We start from the raw sequence: 17777 nt of genomic DNA on the forward strand, positions 1-17777 counted from the left end.
AATACTGAGTCACTGCTGCCATATGTGTCCATATTACTGCACCTGATACCCCAATACTGAGCCGCTGCTGCCGTATGTGCCCCTATTACTACACCTGATACCCCAATACTGAGCCGCTGCTGCTGTATGTGTCCCTATTACTGCACCTGCTGTGTGGTTCTCTGTGCCCTCTAAATTCTAAAGCAACCCTCTACAATATAGTAATGCCAGGTGCAAGTGCCCTAGAAAACAGTGCCTATATTTTGCTCCCTAGAAAGTAATATTGCCCTGTGTGCCACTTTGATAGCAACAGTAACCTGAGTTCTCCTATAGCAATAAGTGCCCACGTTACATTTAATAATGTCCCGAGTCTCCCCCTCTACAGCTCCCCTATACACAGCATGATGCTCTCTAATACACAGTATAATGCCTCCTCACTGTATAGTACCACCCACACAGTATACTGGCCCCTTAGTAGCCCCCAAACTGTTTGATGGCTCCAACACTGTAATCTCTACACTGTATGATGGCCCCCTAGATAGCCTCCATATACAGTAGCATAATGCACCAAACAGTCCACAATATAGTATAATGCACTCCCTATAGGCCTACTCTATATTGTATAATACACCCCCATAGGCAGACTCTATAGCATGCGGCAGCCCCCCATAGGCAGACACTGTAATAAGACAGCAGCACCCATTATAAAATACTCACCTCTCTTCATCCTGGTTCCTGCGCTGCTCCCACTGCTCTGACAGCGGGCACCGGGCGGTGACATCATCGTGCCCGTTGTCAGTGACAGTGACGTCAGACGCTGACACAGACGGGGATGATGGGAGAAGGAGCGCAGTGCTCCTTCTCCCATCAATGCGATCAACTGTATTGGCTAAATGCCGGTAAAGCTGATCTTCCGATGACGGCACCGAGCCCCACCCGCCTGCTCAGAGGCTGCACATCGGCCAGGCGGCAGAGCAGGAAGATCGATTCTCTCTTCTCTGCACCAGAATGTAACTGTATCGGCGCACACCAGTTACAGTAGCATAGCTCTGGTTGGGCCCCCTCAGAGCACCGGGCCTGGGGCGCCCACACCCTGTGCCCCCCAGTAGCTACGCTCCTGCACACCAGGATTTTCAGTGAGTGCGCTGAGATACTCTGCAGTATGGAATCAATCACTCACTTTTTGGACAATTTGAACTCCAAACTGCTAAGCTACTAAGTAGGACATTTAATAACCAGCTTTTGTATTCAGAAATATAGAGGTGGAACCACAGCGCACATTGCAATGTTTGTTTATTGAGGAGTTGAGAATATATTTATTGTGTAATAATTGCTAGCTATTAAGCAAATTTATACATTACCTAGATTAATGTGTATAAGATACTTATGTCATTCTTTATTTTGTACTAGAAGGTACTACTTCTGCTTAACCCCTTTCTGACCTCGGACGGGATAGTATGTCCGAGGTCAGATCCCCTGCTTTGATGAGTGGAATCGCAATCCACCCGCCGCTATTAACTAGTTAAATGCCGCTGTCAAACGCTGACAGTGGCATTTAACTACCGCTTCCACCGGAAATGCCCGCATCACCGACCCCGTCACATGATCTCCTTGAGACCTCTATGGTTACTGATGGCTTGCTGTGAGTGCCACCCTGTGGTCAGCGCTCATAGCAAGCCTGCAATTCAGTTACATAGGAGCGATCTGATGATCACTGCTATGTAACAGAGATGATCTGGCTATGCCAGCTTTTAGCCTCCCATGGAGACTATTGAAGCATGGCAAAAGTTAAAAAAAAAAAAGTTTAAAAAAAAAATGAAATAAGAAAAAAGAATAAAAGTTTACATCACCCCCCTTTCGCCCCATTCAAAATAAAACAATAAAAAAATCAAACATACACATATTTGGTATCACCACGTTCAGAATCGCCTGATCTATCAACAAAAAAAAAGGATTGACCTGATCGCTATACGGCGTAGCGAGAAAAAAATCTAAAAGCCAAAATTACGTTTTTTTGGTCGCCGTGACATTTCATTAAAATGCAATAACGGGCGATCAAAAGAATGTATCTGAACCAAAATGGTATCACTAAAAATTTCACCTCAGCACGCAAAAAATAAGCCCTCAAAAAATAAGCCCTCAATGGACCCCAGATCATGAAAAATGGAGACACTACGAGTATCGGAATATGGCGCAATTTATTTTTTTAGCAAAGATTTGAATTTTTTTTCACCATTTAGATAAAAAATAGCCTAGACATGTTTGGTGTCTATGAACTCGTAATGACCTGGAGAATCATAATGGCAGGTCAGTTTTAGCATTTAGTGAACCTAGCAAAAAAGCCAAACAAAAAACACGCATTGGGATTGCACTTTTTTTGCAATTTCACCTGACTTGGAATTTATTTCCCATTTTCTAGTACACGACATGCTAAAACCAATGATGATGTTCAAAAGTACAACTTGTCCCACAAAAAATAAGCCCTCACATGGCCATATTGACTGAAAAATAAAAAAGTTATGGCTCTGGGAAGGAGGGGACGAAAAACAAACATGGAAAAACGGAAAATCCCAAGGTCATGAAAGGGGTTTTGATTATATATCTGCATATATGTTTCAATGTACATTTGTAAGACTATAAATTAAAAAGAGAGAACACTACTGACATACACACTACTACATAGCTACATGTTACTAATCTGTAACTGTTACCTCCATTTTTATGAAGCACTGAAACCAAAATGCTGTTGTAGGATGCTGACATTCTGTGCAGTTTGACTGATTGCTAAAATGAAAAGATGTGTAAATATTTTTTGCTAATGAAAATGGAATATAACACTGTTTTCTTTAAACACAAGTACACATACCTTTCTTAAATTATACACTGTTGCAGAAATAGACAAGATGGTCATAAATAAAATAGCAAGGCTATATTCATAGTATCCTGTAGCTATCCATATACTTAATGAATAGGCTTGAAACACATAAAATGGGTTGAAAACCTGTAAAGCAGAAGAAAATAATTATTTAACATATGCACAGTTCCAACAATTGTAAAATAATAATTTTGTCTTGTGTTCCAAGAACCCGAATCTAGCATTGAATTGGAACAGACCCGAAGAAGATCTGATGTTGTCTACATAACTCAAAAAACATAGAAAACTTGTGGACAATGGCGTGTGTCAAATGATCTATGGAATGCCATTAAATTATTTGTTTTGTGTGTGAATATTACTCAAAGTTGTTCATGCTCTATTTATATGCAATCATGTATTCATTTAAAATTGACCCTCCAGCTGTTTTTTATTATTTCCACATAAATTCCACATACTTTTGTTAACCCTGTACCAACATTTTGTTAGGTGTTTTTCTGCCATCAATTTCTAAATTAATATTTTTTTTAAATGAAAGATTTGTATCTGCATTTTTGTGCTGGAATTATCAGACTATCTAGATCTATTGACCTTGCCTCTCTCTGCCTCCACCTTGACATGTCTGGTGGGGGCGGGTAGCTATGATGTTGGACACCAACACCAAGACTTCCGATATCTGAGCGGCTGATAATAGTGCGGCTCATAACTGCTCCTCCCTCATTGGTGAGTCAGAATATAAAAAGCCAGTGTCTCTATCCTAAACTTACCCCTCTGCTACAAGGTAAAAATGTTATTTCCTCTGCAGATTTTGCCCTCCTATTATTATCTTTACCATTGCCTATGGTATTTTTACTTCTGTTATCTGCACTTACTATAGCATACCTTTACTTAATTTACCAGCATTCTCAGTCTGTAAAGTCTAAACTTTGTTGGTAGTCATTTGATACTTCCCCAACATATTAAGTTATGCTGTGTGCCACTTGGTACCTTTATAACATGCTGCGTGAAACCTGATCTCACTTGTAGGATCAGCTACTTGGCCTCTATAGCAACATACTGTTATTGATAAATGTTTTGCTACCCTGCCTTTGGATATTCATTCTTCTTCTGATTCTTTTTGTTTTGGTCTACATGACGTTGCATGATTTTGACTTAATTTGTGCAGTAGTTATTTGTGTCTACACTCTCCTTTTATCTGCTTTTTCTGTGTTATTTAATTATTAAAGATTAATTTTTATTACTTGTAGTCTATAGTCAGTAAGGTCAGCATTGCCACGTTTCCCTCACTGCTTCCTTAAATATTAGGGTAGAGCATTCATAAGCGCTTTGCTCCTTTTTCTGAAATAACTAAGCAGCTGCATAGTTCTCTCGATCTGTGTAATTAATGATGAGCAGGAGAGATTATGCTGAGCATGCTAGTAGGTTAGTTAAAGAATAGTGATGGCCAAACCCGAGCAGTAAAGTTCGTGGTCCGTATTAGACACCTAATGTCTGTGCACGGACCCCAAACACGAACTTCACCAGGAAGTCAGAGCTACTGTTCATGTTAGGACATTTGAACAAAGTTTGTTGAAAGGCTACAGTGAGGCCAATCAATAAGCTTTGAAAATATGGGCACTTCCGTTCCCATCACAGCCATGTCAAGTATTGGCATGGCTGTTATTGGCTGGTGGCACACTGAGCAAACAATAAATAAATAAATTTAAAAAATGTGCTGTTTCCTCTATTCTTGATAACCAGCACAGGTAAATCTGACAGTTGTGGGCTGCAGCTGATAGAATCTGTTTAGTTTGTTACTATCCGCCATTTTCTTGTGGAGATCTGGCTGCTGGTATTTTTCCTCTGGTGCTCGGTTTGTCTTGGGTCAGGTGTTTGTTTCACTCTTTATTAACCAGCACCTGCCTCCCAGTCCTTGCTGGATAACAGTGTTTATCTGCTTGAGCTCTAGCTTGGTGCTTTGCTTTGTCTTCTGTGTGTGCTATTTGTGCTGTACTGGTACCTCTGGTTCTTCTAGCCTTAGTTTCTGTTTTCTATTGGTTTCTTCAGCCTTCTCTTTCTTTTCTATTAGGAGGTGACCCATTTTTGTACCCAGTCCTTAGTTCTTTTAGGGATCCCCTTCCCCTTATCTATAGGTCTTTGCTTGAGACTTACCTAGGATCGTCAGGGGGTCTATTAGGAATGGGTCGCCCACTCCATCGTAGCGTTTCAGCCTAGTCATAATGCAGGGTCAGTTTTCCCCCTTCTACCTTAGTCCTGTGTTGCAGATCTGTAACAGTTTGTCCAGCCAGAAAGAAGTATGAAAAAAAAACCCTCCCGGATTTATGCAATATGAACAGTGTTCAAGATCTTGCTCAGCGCCTGCAAGGGTTAATGTTGTAGGTTGCCAGCTTACAACAGCACGTGGGTAATTGCCCTGGAATCCGCTCTGAAGAACCTAAGGTGGGTTTGCCTGAATGTTTTTCTGGTAAACGGCAGGAATTTTTTTCATTTAAAAATGCATGTTTACTGTATTTTCAGCTTACACCCAGGTCTTCAGGGGCTGAATTACAGCATGTGGGGATTATTATGTCGTTATGGGGATGACCCTTGTTTGATGTCAGTAGAAGCGTTTTTTTCTGCTATGGGGGTATTATATGATGATCCTGATCGGGTCACTGCAGCTGAGGAAGAACTCAGGTGGCTGAAACAGGGTTCTGGCGACGCTGAGAGATATTGTACCCAGTTGAGACGATGGTCTGCAGAGGTCAGCTGGAATGTTCCAGCACTCAAGAGTCAGTTTTTAGCAGGTTTGAATGACAGGGTTAAAGATTTGCTCATTGCATATCCTGCACCTGCTACGCTTGAGGCTGCTATGCAATTAGCTATCCAGGTGGATAGAAGATTGAGAGGTAGACAGAATGAGGAGAAGGTTTCAATTTTTCTGGAGAGCCTCGTTGACTGTGGGGAGCCAATGCAACTTGGGGTGATGTCCTCTTGTTCTCAGGAAAGGCAGAGAAGATTCTCTGAGGGGCTTTGCCTTCATTGTGGTAAGGCTGACCATTTTATTAAGCAATGTGAAGGATGCATAAACAAGGAAAAGAGATAAAAAAAAGGTCAATTAGAATAACCCTCCCTTTCGCATTGCATTTTTATGGTTGGCAGTAATTTCTTTTTCTGGTAGTTCTACCTGTCGTGGTCATTTCATTGATTTACAAGTGATGGTGGACTGTGATTCTGCACATAATTTGATTGATCAACAATTTCTAGACAAGTATACGATTGATTCTGTACCTTTATCTTGCCCTTTTCCTGTAGTGGTGATTGATAACACTCCTCTAGAGCATGGATGCGTTTCTCAAAAGGTCACCAGTTTCCACTCACTGTTAATATGAAACACCAGGAATCTTTAGATTTGTACTTGATAAATTGCCTTTTCCAGTTGTCCTGGGGCTACCCTGGTTAAAAATGCACAATCCTGTAGTGGACTAGTCATCAAGTGTGATAAGTTTCTGGGGTTAGGAGTGTTATGAGAAATGTTTTGATGTACACATTGCTGCTGCTGTTTGAAAAATGAACTACCTGAAGCCATTCTGGAATTCTGGAAAGTATTTTTAGAAGTGGAGTCACAAGCTCTACCACCTCATAGAAATTACGATTGCGCTATTAAGTTCGTCCCAGGTGCTACTCTCCCTAAGAGTCGTTTATTTAATCTGACGATTTCTGAGAGGGAGGCCTTAAAGGAATACCTGCAGACTAGTCTTGCTGCAGGTCATAGAAGACCCTCTAAGTCCCCTGTGGCTGTGGGGTTCTTTTTTGAAAAAAAAAAGATGGGGGTCTTAGGCCATGTCTGGATTTCAGGGAGATTAATAATATCACTGTGCGCAATCCTTACCCCTTGCCGCTAATTCCGGATTTGTTTAACCAATTAGTTGGAGCCAAGTGGTTCTCTAAGATCGATCTCCGTGGGGCATATAATTTGCTGTGGGTTAAAGAAGGCGATGAATGGAAGACAGCCTTTAATACCCTGGAAGATCATTTTGAGTGTCTAGTTATGCCTTTTGGCCTCACAAATGCTCCGGCGTTCCTTCAAAATTTCATTAATGACATCCTGAGGCCGTTGATCGGTAGGAGTGTGATTGTTTATTTGGATGATAATTTGATCTATTCACCCGATCTGGAGTCGCATTGGCAGAGAGTCCGTGAGATTCTGCAGATTCTGAGAGAAAACACACACTTTGCTAAACACACTCTTTGCGGTACAGAAAATTAATTTTTGGGGGTACTTTGTTTCCAGTGATGGTTTTGAGATGGACCCGGTGAAGGTTCAGGCGGTATTGGAGTGGCCTAGACCTGAATGCTTAAAGTCGATTCAGAGATTTTTGGGGTTTGCTAATTATTATAGAAAATTCATAAAGAATGTTTCTGTTATCACAAAACCCCTTACTGACCCTACTAAGAAGGGTTCCAATACTGTCCAACGGTCCCCTGAGGCTGTCAAGGCTTTTGAGCATCTCAAGGAGAGGTTTAGCTCTGCTCCTGTTTTGATCTAGGCAGATGAGACTAAGCCCTTTTTGGTAGAGGTGGACACTAGGGTTGAGCGACTTTTATTTTTATAGGATCGGGTCGGGTTTCACGAAACCCGACTTTCTCAAAAGTCGGGTCGAGTGAAATTGGCCGATCCTATAAAAAAGTCGGCGTCGGGGTCGGCCGAAACACGAAACCCAATGCAGTGCAATGGGATACTATGGTTCCCAGGGTCTGAAGGAGAGGAAACTCTCCTTCAGGCCCTGGGATCCATATTAATGTGTAAAATAAAGAATTAAAATAAAAAATATTGATATACTCACCTCTCCGACGCAGCCTGCACCTTACCGAGGGAACCGGCAGCCTTCTTTGCTTAAAATGCGCGCGTGAATGGCCTTAGATGACGTCACGGCTTTCTGATTGGTCGTGGCCGCCATGTGACCGCCACGCGACCAATCACAAGCTGTGATGTAATTCTCAGGTCCTAAATTCCTAATTCAGGACCTGAGAATTACGTCACAGCTTGTGATTGGTCGCGTGGCGGTCACATGGGCGGCCACGACCAATCACAAGCCGTCACGTCATCTAAGGCCATTCACGCGTGCATTCTTAGGAAGGAAGGCTGCCGGAAAGAAGCCGAGGGTGAGTATATTCCTATTAGGTATATACTCACCCTCGGATGCGCCCTGCTTCTTTCCGGCAGCCTTCCTTCTTAAGAATGAGCGCGTGAAGGGCCTTAGATGACGTCACGGCTTTCTGATTGGTCGCGGCCGCCCATGTGACCGCCAGGTGACCAATCACAAGCCGTGACGTAATTCTCAGGTCCTAAATTCCTAGAATTAGGAATTTAGGACCTGAGAATTACGTCACGGCTTGTGATTGGTCGCCTGGCGGTCACATGGGCTGCCGCAACCAATCAGAAAGCCGTGACGTCATCTAAGGCCATTCACGCGTGCATTTTAAGCAAAGAAGGCTGCCGGTTCCCTCGGTAAGGTGCAGGCTGCGTCGGAGAGGTGAGTATATCAATATTTTTTATTTTACTTCTTTATTTTACACTTAAATGTGGATTCCGATACCAATTTCCGATATCGCAAACATATCGGAACTCGGTATCGGAATTCCGATACCAGATTCAGAAGATCGCCGACCTCATGGCCGACCCCACACAGGGGTCGGGTTTCATGAAACCTGACTTTGCCAAAAGTCGGCGACTTCTGAAAATGGCCGACCCGTTTCGCTCAACCCTAGTGGACACCTCATCAATAGGAGTGCGGGCTGTTCTGTCCCAGGAGGGAGAGGATGAAGTGCATCCCTGTGCTTTCTTTTTTAAGAAATTTTCAAACACGGAGCTCAACTACAATGTTGGGAACCAAGAATTGATGGCTATTAAGCTTGGGTTTGAGCATTGGTGACATTTTTTGGAGGGCGCTAGACATCCTCTACAAGTCTTTACTGATCATAAGAACCTGATCTGTTAGGATGCTGCAAAACATTTTAATGCCGTCAAGCTAGGTGGGCATTGTTTTTTGCCCTGTTCCATTTTTCTGTGACATATATCCCTGGGACAAAAAAGTTAAAGCTGATGCTTTGTCTCAAAGTTTCTCCCCAGCAGTTAATACTGAAAAGGAAGAATCTATTCTGCAGAGAGGGGTGCTGGTGGCAGCATTAAGTTCTGAGTTGGAAAATAGCATTCGTAAAGCCCAGGATGTGGCACCAACTAACACTCCCTGAAGAGAGCTTTGTTTATGGAATGTCATGAGTCTTGTTTAGCGGGTCATCCAGGGATTGTGGAAACAAGGAAGTCCATCAGTCTGTGTTTCTGGTGGCAGGGGAGGCTAAGAGAAATTGTCAAGTGGGTGCGTCAGTGTACCATGTGCGCTAGGTCCAAGGCTTCTTATGCTCCGGCAGCAGGGTTGCTTTGCCCGTTAGAGGTTCCTAGTTCTCCATGGACGCATCTTGCAATGGATTTTATCTCCGACCTGCCGGTCCCTGAGGGTTTTTCTGTTATCTGGGTTGTTGTGGACCGGATAAGTAAGATGTGCCATCTGGTCCCATTCAATAAATTACCCTGCGCTAAGACACTTCCCAGGGCATTTTTGAAAGAGATTGTCAGACTCCATGGTGTTCCCACGGACATTGTCTCCAATAGGGGACCACAGTTTGTGGCTCGCTTTTGGCGTACCTTTTGTGACAGACTTAAGGTTCATTTGTCATTTTCGTCAGGATATCATCCACAGTTCAATGGACAGACCGAGAGGAAGAACCAGGACAATGAGCAGTTTTTGAGATGTTTTGGAGCGGACAATCAGGAGATGTGGTCTGAATATCTACCATTAGCTGAGTTTGCTCCCAATAATCATACGTCTTCTTTGGCTGGGTGTTCTCCTTTCTTTTTGTTGTACTGGGAAGAGTCCATCTTTTGGTCCTTTTTCTAGGATTGGGGCGGTGGTGCCTGAGGAGAAGAGTTTTTCTGGAAATTTGGAAAGGGTTTGGACCAATGTGCACAATAATTTTAAACAGGCTAATAGGAGGTCTAAGAATTTTTTTGACAAGAGAAGAAGGGAGGCGAGGTTTGTTGTTGGGGACATGGTTTGGTTGTCCTCTAAAAATCTGAGCTTGAAGATCCCTTCTAATAAGTTGGGGCCAAGGTTTGTAGGACCTTTCAAAGTGGTTCGCATTGTCTACTCGGCAGCGGTGAGATTAGAGATCCTTCGTCCTGGAAAATTAATTCAGTTTTTCATGTATCTTTGCTGAAGAAGGTTGACATGCCAGATAAGGTGGCTATGCCGTCTGCTCCTCCAACTGATGAGGACTGCGAGTTTGAGATTTCACGCATTCTTGATTCCAGGGGGCATAGAGGAGGGTTACCGTATTATGCGTCCTGAAAGAATTTTGGTCCCGAGGACAATTCTTGGGTGAAAGCTGTGGATGTCTCACCCTCAAGGTTAATTAAGGCTTTTCACAGGAGATTTCTGAATAAGGCCTGGCCTAGAAGATCCAGGGGATCCTCGTTAAAGGGGAGGTACTGTTAGTAGACTTGAGCGACTTTTACTTTTTTAGGATCGAGTCGGGTTTCGTGAAACCCGACTTTCTCAAAAGTCAGGTCGGGTGAAATCGGCCGATTATTGCGTAAAGTCGGGTGCCGACTGAAATACGAAACCCAATGCAAGTCAATAGGGAATCAAAGTCGGCAGTGAGTGGACGACAGGAAAACACCTACAGTGCCCATTTTAATGCCAAAAACATCAATTCTTATAACTTAAGCTTGTCAATCTTAATTTATTTTATAATAATAGTTACGCATTGAAAACAGGGGGTCATTTGGCTAAAGTTGTGGGGGGTAGGGCTGGCTCATGATTTTCTTGGGCCCAGGAAACGCGGAATACGTCACGGCGGTGGAGCAGGGAGAGGTAAGTATTTCAACTTTACAAGTGTTGTGATCCTGAGCAAGCAGGGGGGCCCAATAGTTGGCACTGGCACAGGGCCCCTCATAGTACAGTGGTGTGTTTGCCAGTGGGCGGTGCCTCCCACTGACAGAGACACTTTTGCGTACTATGAGGGGCCCTGTGCCAGTGCCAACAAGTATGCCCCCCCACCTGATGAAGGAACCTGCACTTTCATCTGCACCTTCCTCTTTGTCCCCGTGTAAGGTGGTATAGTATGCGGGAAGGGGAACCTGACTATCAGCAGGGTCAGATTCTGGCTGTGTAGAGTGCAAGGGGAATGTAATGGTCTGGGTAAATGTACCAGCAGACTCATGTAGCAGTGGCTGGGCAATGGGCAGGATGAGGAGGAAACACAGTTAGTAGGCCCAAATATTAAAGTAGGCTAAATGCAGTTCAAATGTGGTAACAGAACTAACCAGGCGGCATTGCTTGGTTCAGTGGAGGACAACTGTAAGGACGGGCGGACACAGTAACTAGGCCCAAATAAGTAAGTAGGCTAAATGCAGTTCAAAATTTGTAACAGGAGTACACAGGCGGCATAGCTTTGTTCAGTGGAGGACAACTGTAAGGAGTGGCGCAGACAGACACAGTTAGTAGGCTTAAAATAAAAAAGTTGGCTAAATGCAGTTCAAAATTTGTAACAGGAGTACACAGGCGGCATAGCTTTGTTCAGTGGAGGACAACTGTAAGGAGTGGCGCAGACAGACACAGGTAGTAGGCCTAAAATAAAAAAGTTGGCTAAATGCAGTTCAAAATTTGTAACAGGAGTACAGAGGCGGCATAGCTTTGTTCAGTGGAGGACAACTGTAAGGACTGGCTGACACAGTTACTAGGCCCAAATAAGTAAGTAGGCTAAATGCAGTTCAAAATTGGTAACAGAACTAAACTGGCGGCGTTGCTTGGTTCAGCGGAGGACAATTGTAAGGAGTGGCTGATACAGTTAGTAGGCCCAAATAAGTAAGTGGGCTAAATGCAGTTCAAAACTGGTAAAAGGACTAAACAGGCGGCATAGCTTTGTGCAGTGGAGGACAACTGTAATGGGAGGCAGACACAGTTAGTAGGCCTAAATAAGTAGGCTAAATGCAGTTCAAAACTGGTAAAAGCACTAAACAGGCGGCATAGCTTTGTGCAGTGGAGGACAACTGTAAGGAGTGGCGCAGACAGACACAGGTAGTAGGCCTAATATAAAAAAGTAGGCTAAATTCAGTTCAAAATTTGTAACAGGAGTACACAGGCGGCATAGCTTTGTTCAGTGGAGCACAACTGAACTCTGTGACGTCACAAGAGTGTGGAGCAGCACTAGGACCAATCAGAAACCGACGCGTTTCAAAGGAGCGCAGTCCTTCTTCATCAGGGTTGTGACGTCACACAGTGAATGCTCCCGTCGGCCATTTTTTTTTTCCTCACTGTTTCTAGGGATGCCACTGGCCGGGGCGTTCCTGGTTTCCTCACCAACACACTGCCTTCCTGTCCAGCTGCTGTCACCTGGCGCTGGCCTCCTCGCCCAGCACTTGTTCCCCAGGAGCAGCGTCTCACGTGCCGGACCAACTGTCTGGGCGCCCGGATCCCTGGTACCTCCTACACTACGACCAACATCAGATCTCGGTGAGTCAGACTCGCACTGGTTAGTGCCAAAATCTTTTGTACCACATTGTGCTCAGCTTATTATTTACCATAGTGCACTCACCCTTCCATTCTTCCATCATATGTAGCAGGTACTCAGCGGGGAGTTTATTAAGAGGGGTTTATTTTATATACTCCACTCATTTGTATATAGATTTCTCAGCCAAGATATATCCCTTTAGCGCGGTATCATCCTGTTTTATCTTTATTATTTATTTATATTGACAGCCCTGGCATCTGGCTGTTTTGATACCAGCAGCAAAGGGCATCTTTTCTACTGGTAGCACTGGTGTTTTCTTTTGTTATATTCGTTATATGGTACTGTAAAACAAGGTAGAAGGTGTATATAAACTTGTTGAGAATTTAAATCTCCCTTTTAATTTTGGGGAGACAGCACCACAACAAAGGCCCAGTGTATAACACAACACAATGTAAGTGGCAGAACGTGGCTGGCTGATACACGAAAAACTAAGAGGACTGAGGTATATCCACTTTGTGAGAATTTGAATCTCACTTTTTTTGGGGGGAGACTGAACCCAAACTCAGGCCCAGTGTATTTTACAATGCAATGTGAGTAGCAGCAAGTGGCTGGCTGATACATGACAAACTAAGAGGACTGAGGTATATCCACTTTGTGAGAATTTGAATCTCACTTTTTTTGGGGGGAGACTGAACCGCAACTCAGGCCCAGTGTATTTTACAATGCTATGTGAGTGGCAGCAAGTGGCTGGCTGATATACGACAAACTAAGAGGACTGAGGTATATCCACTTTGTGAGAATTTGAATCTCACTTTTTTTGGGGGGAGACTGCACCACAACTCAGGCCCAGTGTATTTTACAACACAATGTGAGTCGCAGCAAGTGGCTGGCTGATACATGAGAAACTAAGAGGACTGAGGTATATCCACTTTGTGAGAATTTGAATCTCACTATTTTTTGGGGGGAGACAGCACCACAACTCAGGCCCAGTGTGTAACACAACACAATGTAAGTGGCAGAAAGTGGCTTGGAAAAAATATATGGACTGTAGTCCAATTTCAATCTCCCTACAATGATCTCAGGACAAGTATGGCAGCAACAAAAAGGACTGCTGCACACAAAAGTGTGGACAAATAAACAAGATAACTGCAGAAAGGAGGAACAGGATTTTTGCTTTTAAAAAAGCAGTTAGTTTGCACAGCAGCGGTGCAAACAGCAATGCAGCTATCAGGGAGCCTTATAAGGCAGCCTAATAAGCTAATAAGCTACAGAGCTGATGCACAAAGATATAGCTTCCACTGTCCCTGCAAGACAAAGGTGGTGTTGGACAGTGGAAATCGCTACAGCACAAGCGATTTGAGGGTTAATCTTCCCTCCCTAACTATGTCCCTTCTTCTGACGAAGCTGCAGCAATCTCTCCCTATGGCTAGATCGGCAGAGGTAAGATGGCGGTCGGTGTGCACGCCCCTTTATACCCCCTGTGACGCCGCAGAAAGCAAGCCAATCACTGTCATGCCCTTCTCTAAGATGGTGGGGACCGAGACCTATGTCATCACGCTGCCCACATTCTGCGTCCTCCTTCATTGCGTCCTCCTTCATTGGCTGAGAAATGGCGCTGAACGTGTCATACGAAACGCGACTTTGGCGCGAAGATCGCCAACTGCATGGCCTATCCCACACTAGGATCGGGTCAGGTTTCATGAAACCAGACTGTGCCGAAAGTCGGCAATTTTTGAATTTGTCCCATCCGTTTCGCTCAACCCTAACTGTTGTTTTTCCTCTGGTGCTGGGTTTGTCTTGGGTCAGGTGTTTGTTTCACTCTTTATTAACCAGCAACTGCCTCCCAGTCCTGGCTGGACAACAGTGTTTATCTGCTTGAGCTCTAGCTTGGTGCTTTGCTTTGTCTTCTGTGTGTGTTATTTGTGCTGCGCTGGTACCTCTGGTTCTGCTAGCCTTAGTTTCTGTTTTCTATTGCTTTCTGCAACCTTCTCTTTGTTTTCTATTAGGAGATGACCCGTTTTTGTACCTAGTCCTAAGTTCTTTTAGGGAACCCCTTTCCCTTATCTATAGGTCTTCGCTTGAGATTAACCTAGGATCGTCGGTGGGTCGTCGGTGGGTCTATTTGCCCACTCCATCATAGCGTTTCAGCCTAATTATATTGCAGGGTAAGTTTCCCCCTTCTACCTTAGACCTGTGTTGCAGATCCGTAACAACAGCCTTCAGCTGTCAGCTTTATTTTCGCGGGTTATCAAAGATAGAGGGGTCCCCATGCCATTTTTTAAACTATTTAAACGAAACACAGTGGGGTTCTCCCATTTTTGATCACAAGCCAAGCTAAAGCAGGCAGCTATGAGCTAGAATTCTCAGACTGAGAAGGGACCATGGATATTGGCCCTCCCCCACCGAAAAATAGCAGTTCACAGCCACCCCAGAAAAGGTGCATCCATTAGATGTGCCAATTCTGCTACTTTTCCAGGCTCTTCCCACTTGCCCTAGGGCAGTGGCAAGTAAGGTGATATTTTTGGGTTGATGTCAGCTGTTTTATGGCCGCTGGATGTGTCGATGGTCCATTTGTCCCATGACGAGGTTCAACTTTGCTACATCTAGATACATTGCTGAGTGATGGCATTATTTGACTGCTCAGCTTGGCATCTAGGACACACTGAGCTGAGCATGGGAATGCCACTGTGTGTTACCAGTGGTAACCTTGATGACGTCACCTTGGTCACACACAGCCAATTTCTCAGACTCAGCTCAGTGTTTCCTTGAACATCGGGCTGAGCGGTTATATCATGCCATTACTCAGCAATGCATCCAGATGTAGTAGAGTTGGACCTCATTGTGGAACAAATGGATTATCGGTGGAAAGGTGAGTAAAAGTTTGCTTTTTTACTTTTATCTTTGGAGAATAAATGGGTAAATGAGGGGTTTGAATTTTATTTCAAAGAAAGGACTTTTTTCTGTGCCTATCTTATTACAATCTTGCTATGAAGTTAGTAGTAGGGGCGTCTTATAGACATCTCTCCAGTACTAACCCCTGGGCTTGATGTCAGCTGCCATAAAACAGCTGACATCAACCCCAAAAATATTACCCCACTTGCCACTGCACTAGGGCAAGTGGAAAAAGCAAAAGCTAAGAGCCAGAATTGACTTATCCTGTGGATGCGCCAGTTCTGGGGTGGCTGAGCATATCTAGGGTGGCTGGAGGCTGCTGTTCTTGATCTGGGACAGGGCCAACATCCATAGCCCCTTTGTAGGCCACTGATATTAGTGGCCTAAAAAGGGGCTATGGATTTTTGCCCTGTCCCAAATATCAGCCCATGGCTGTCTGTTTAGCCTTTGCTGGTTATTGAATATTTGGGAACCTCAAGTCATGTTTGGGGGGGTCTCACATTTAATAACCAATAAAGGCTAAGCAAAGAGCTATGAGCTGATAGCAATTGCCTGGGAACCTTTATGGCTATTGGCCCCTTCTCAGAATATTAACATCAACCCCCAGCTGTCGGCCTTCCCTCAGCTAGTTATGAAAATTACGGGAGACCCAACACAGTTTTTAATTTATTTTAGTTAAAAAAGCTTACTTATATTCACCTTTTCACAAATAATCCATTTGTCCCACGATGATGTCCAACCCTGAAACATCTGGTGCATTGCTGAGTGTTGCCATGATGCGCGCCACTCTGCTCGGCATCCAGGAAACACTTGCACAGGGTTATCACCTGAGTGTGTGCCTCGCTTTATATGCAATACTTTTTAATTAAATAAAATATCTATCTTTCACCTTCTGATCTGTGTCTTATGTTGTGTTCTGAATAAAATATGAAAAAAGAAAACAAAAAGCAGCACCAAAAGAAAACAAAGGGTGCAAAAAATCCTTCCAGGTATATACCAAATCTCATGCTATTATCCAGAAAAATGAAGGCAGCACTCCAATAGAAAAAATAAATGTGGTTTATTGGCCCATGTGCGACGTTTCAGTCCAGGATGTGGACCTTTTTTTCTGAATAAAATATGGCTAAAAGAGATTTCCAAGTCATTGCTTTCTTGTTTTATTTACTTTTATACAGCATTTTTGGGGAATTGCAGTTGCAGATAAAGATCAGTTTTAGGCCGGTGTCACACTAGCGAGTTTTACGGACGTATGAGAGGTGCAGAAAATACAGATTGCATACGGTACAATGATTCTCTGTGGCCCAGCTCCTATCTGCCGCATTTTACTGATCCGTATTATACGGTCTTGTACGGCCGTAGAAAATCGCAGCATTGCGAAAAAAAATCATTAATGAAAGTCTATGGGGCGAGAAAAATACGGATTACACACGGACCATGCATGTGACTTGTGAGAAATACGCACCGGTGTTATAGAGAAAAGCCGGCAATTCAGTGCGGTGTACAGTAAAATCACACTGACAAAATAGAATAGAATAGGTAGAATAAATGTCTACATATAGAATAGGGGTATATATATATATATATATATATATATATATATATATATATCGGTGAGACATATATATATATATATATATATATATATATATATATATATTTATATTTCATACAGCGCTAGATATAAAAGCTATTAATTCAATTGCCGGCTTTTGCTCTCTCCTTCCCAAACCCGACATGATATGAGACATGGTTTACATACAGTAAACCATCTCATATCCCTTTTTTTTGCATATTCCACACTACTAATGTTAGTAGTGTGTATGTGCAAAATTTGGGCCCTCTAGCTATTCAATTAAAGGGTTAAATCGCGGAAAAAATTGGCATGGGCTCCCGCGCAATTTTCTCTGCCAGAGTGGTAAAGCCAGTGACTGAGGGCAGATATTAATAGCCTAGGGAGGTACCATGGTTATTGGCCCCCCTGGCTAAAAACATCTGTCCCCAGCCACCCCAGCAAAGGCACATCTGGAAGATGTGCCTATTCTGGCACTTGGCCACTCTCTTCCCACTCCCGTGTAGCTGTGGGATTTGGGGTAATGAAGGTTTAATGTCACCTTGCTATTGTAAGGTGACATTAAGTCAGATTAATAATGGAGAGGCGTCAATTATGACACCTATCCATTATTAATCCAATAGTACGAAATGGTTGAAAACACACACACACACATTATTACAAAGTACTTTAATGAAATAAAGACACAGGGTGTTTTAATATTTTATTATACTCTTAATCCCCCTGAAGATCCTCGTTCTTTAAAAAAGGGAAAATAAAAAAAACAACAATATCCCATACCTTCCGTCGTTCTGGTCACGTCCCACGATGTAAATCCATCTGAAGGGGTTAAAGCATTTTACACCCAGGAGCTCTGCTAATGCAGTGCTCGTGGATGTAAAACCCCGGGGAATGAATGGAAAGCAGGGGAAT

General features: G+C 43.5%; 1 protein-coding gene across 1 annotated transcript in view; it reads right to left on the reverse strand.

The window, feature by feature from the left end:
- Positions 1-17777, reverse strand: part of LOC143808064 (putative cation-transporting ATPase 13A4) — a 536127-nt gene that overhangs the window by 320609 nt on the left and 197741 nt on the right. The window contains exons 7-8 of the mRNA XM_077290323.1: positions 2846-2980; positions 2691-2763 (exon numbers count right to left, since the gene is read on the reverse strand). Of these exons, the coding sequence (XP_077146438.1) occupies positions 2691-2763; positions 2846-2980 (208 nt within the window). The remainder of the gene's footprint in view (positions 1-2690; positions 2764-2845; positions 2981-17777) is intronic.

The sequence above is a fragment of the Ranitomeya variabilis genome, chromosome 2 (genome assembly GCF_051348905.1).
Source record: "Ranitomeya variabilis isolate aRanVar5 chromosome 2, aRanVar5.hap1, whole genome shotgun sequence".
Taxonomy (NCBI): Eukaryota; Metazoa; Chordata; class Amphibia; order Anura; family Dendrobatidae; genus Ranitomeya; species Ranitomeya variabilis.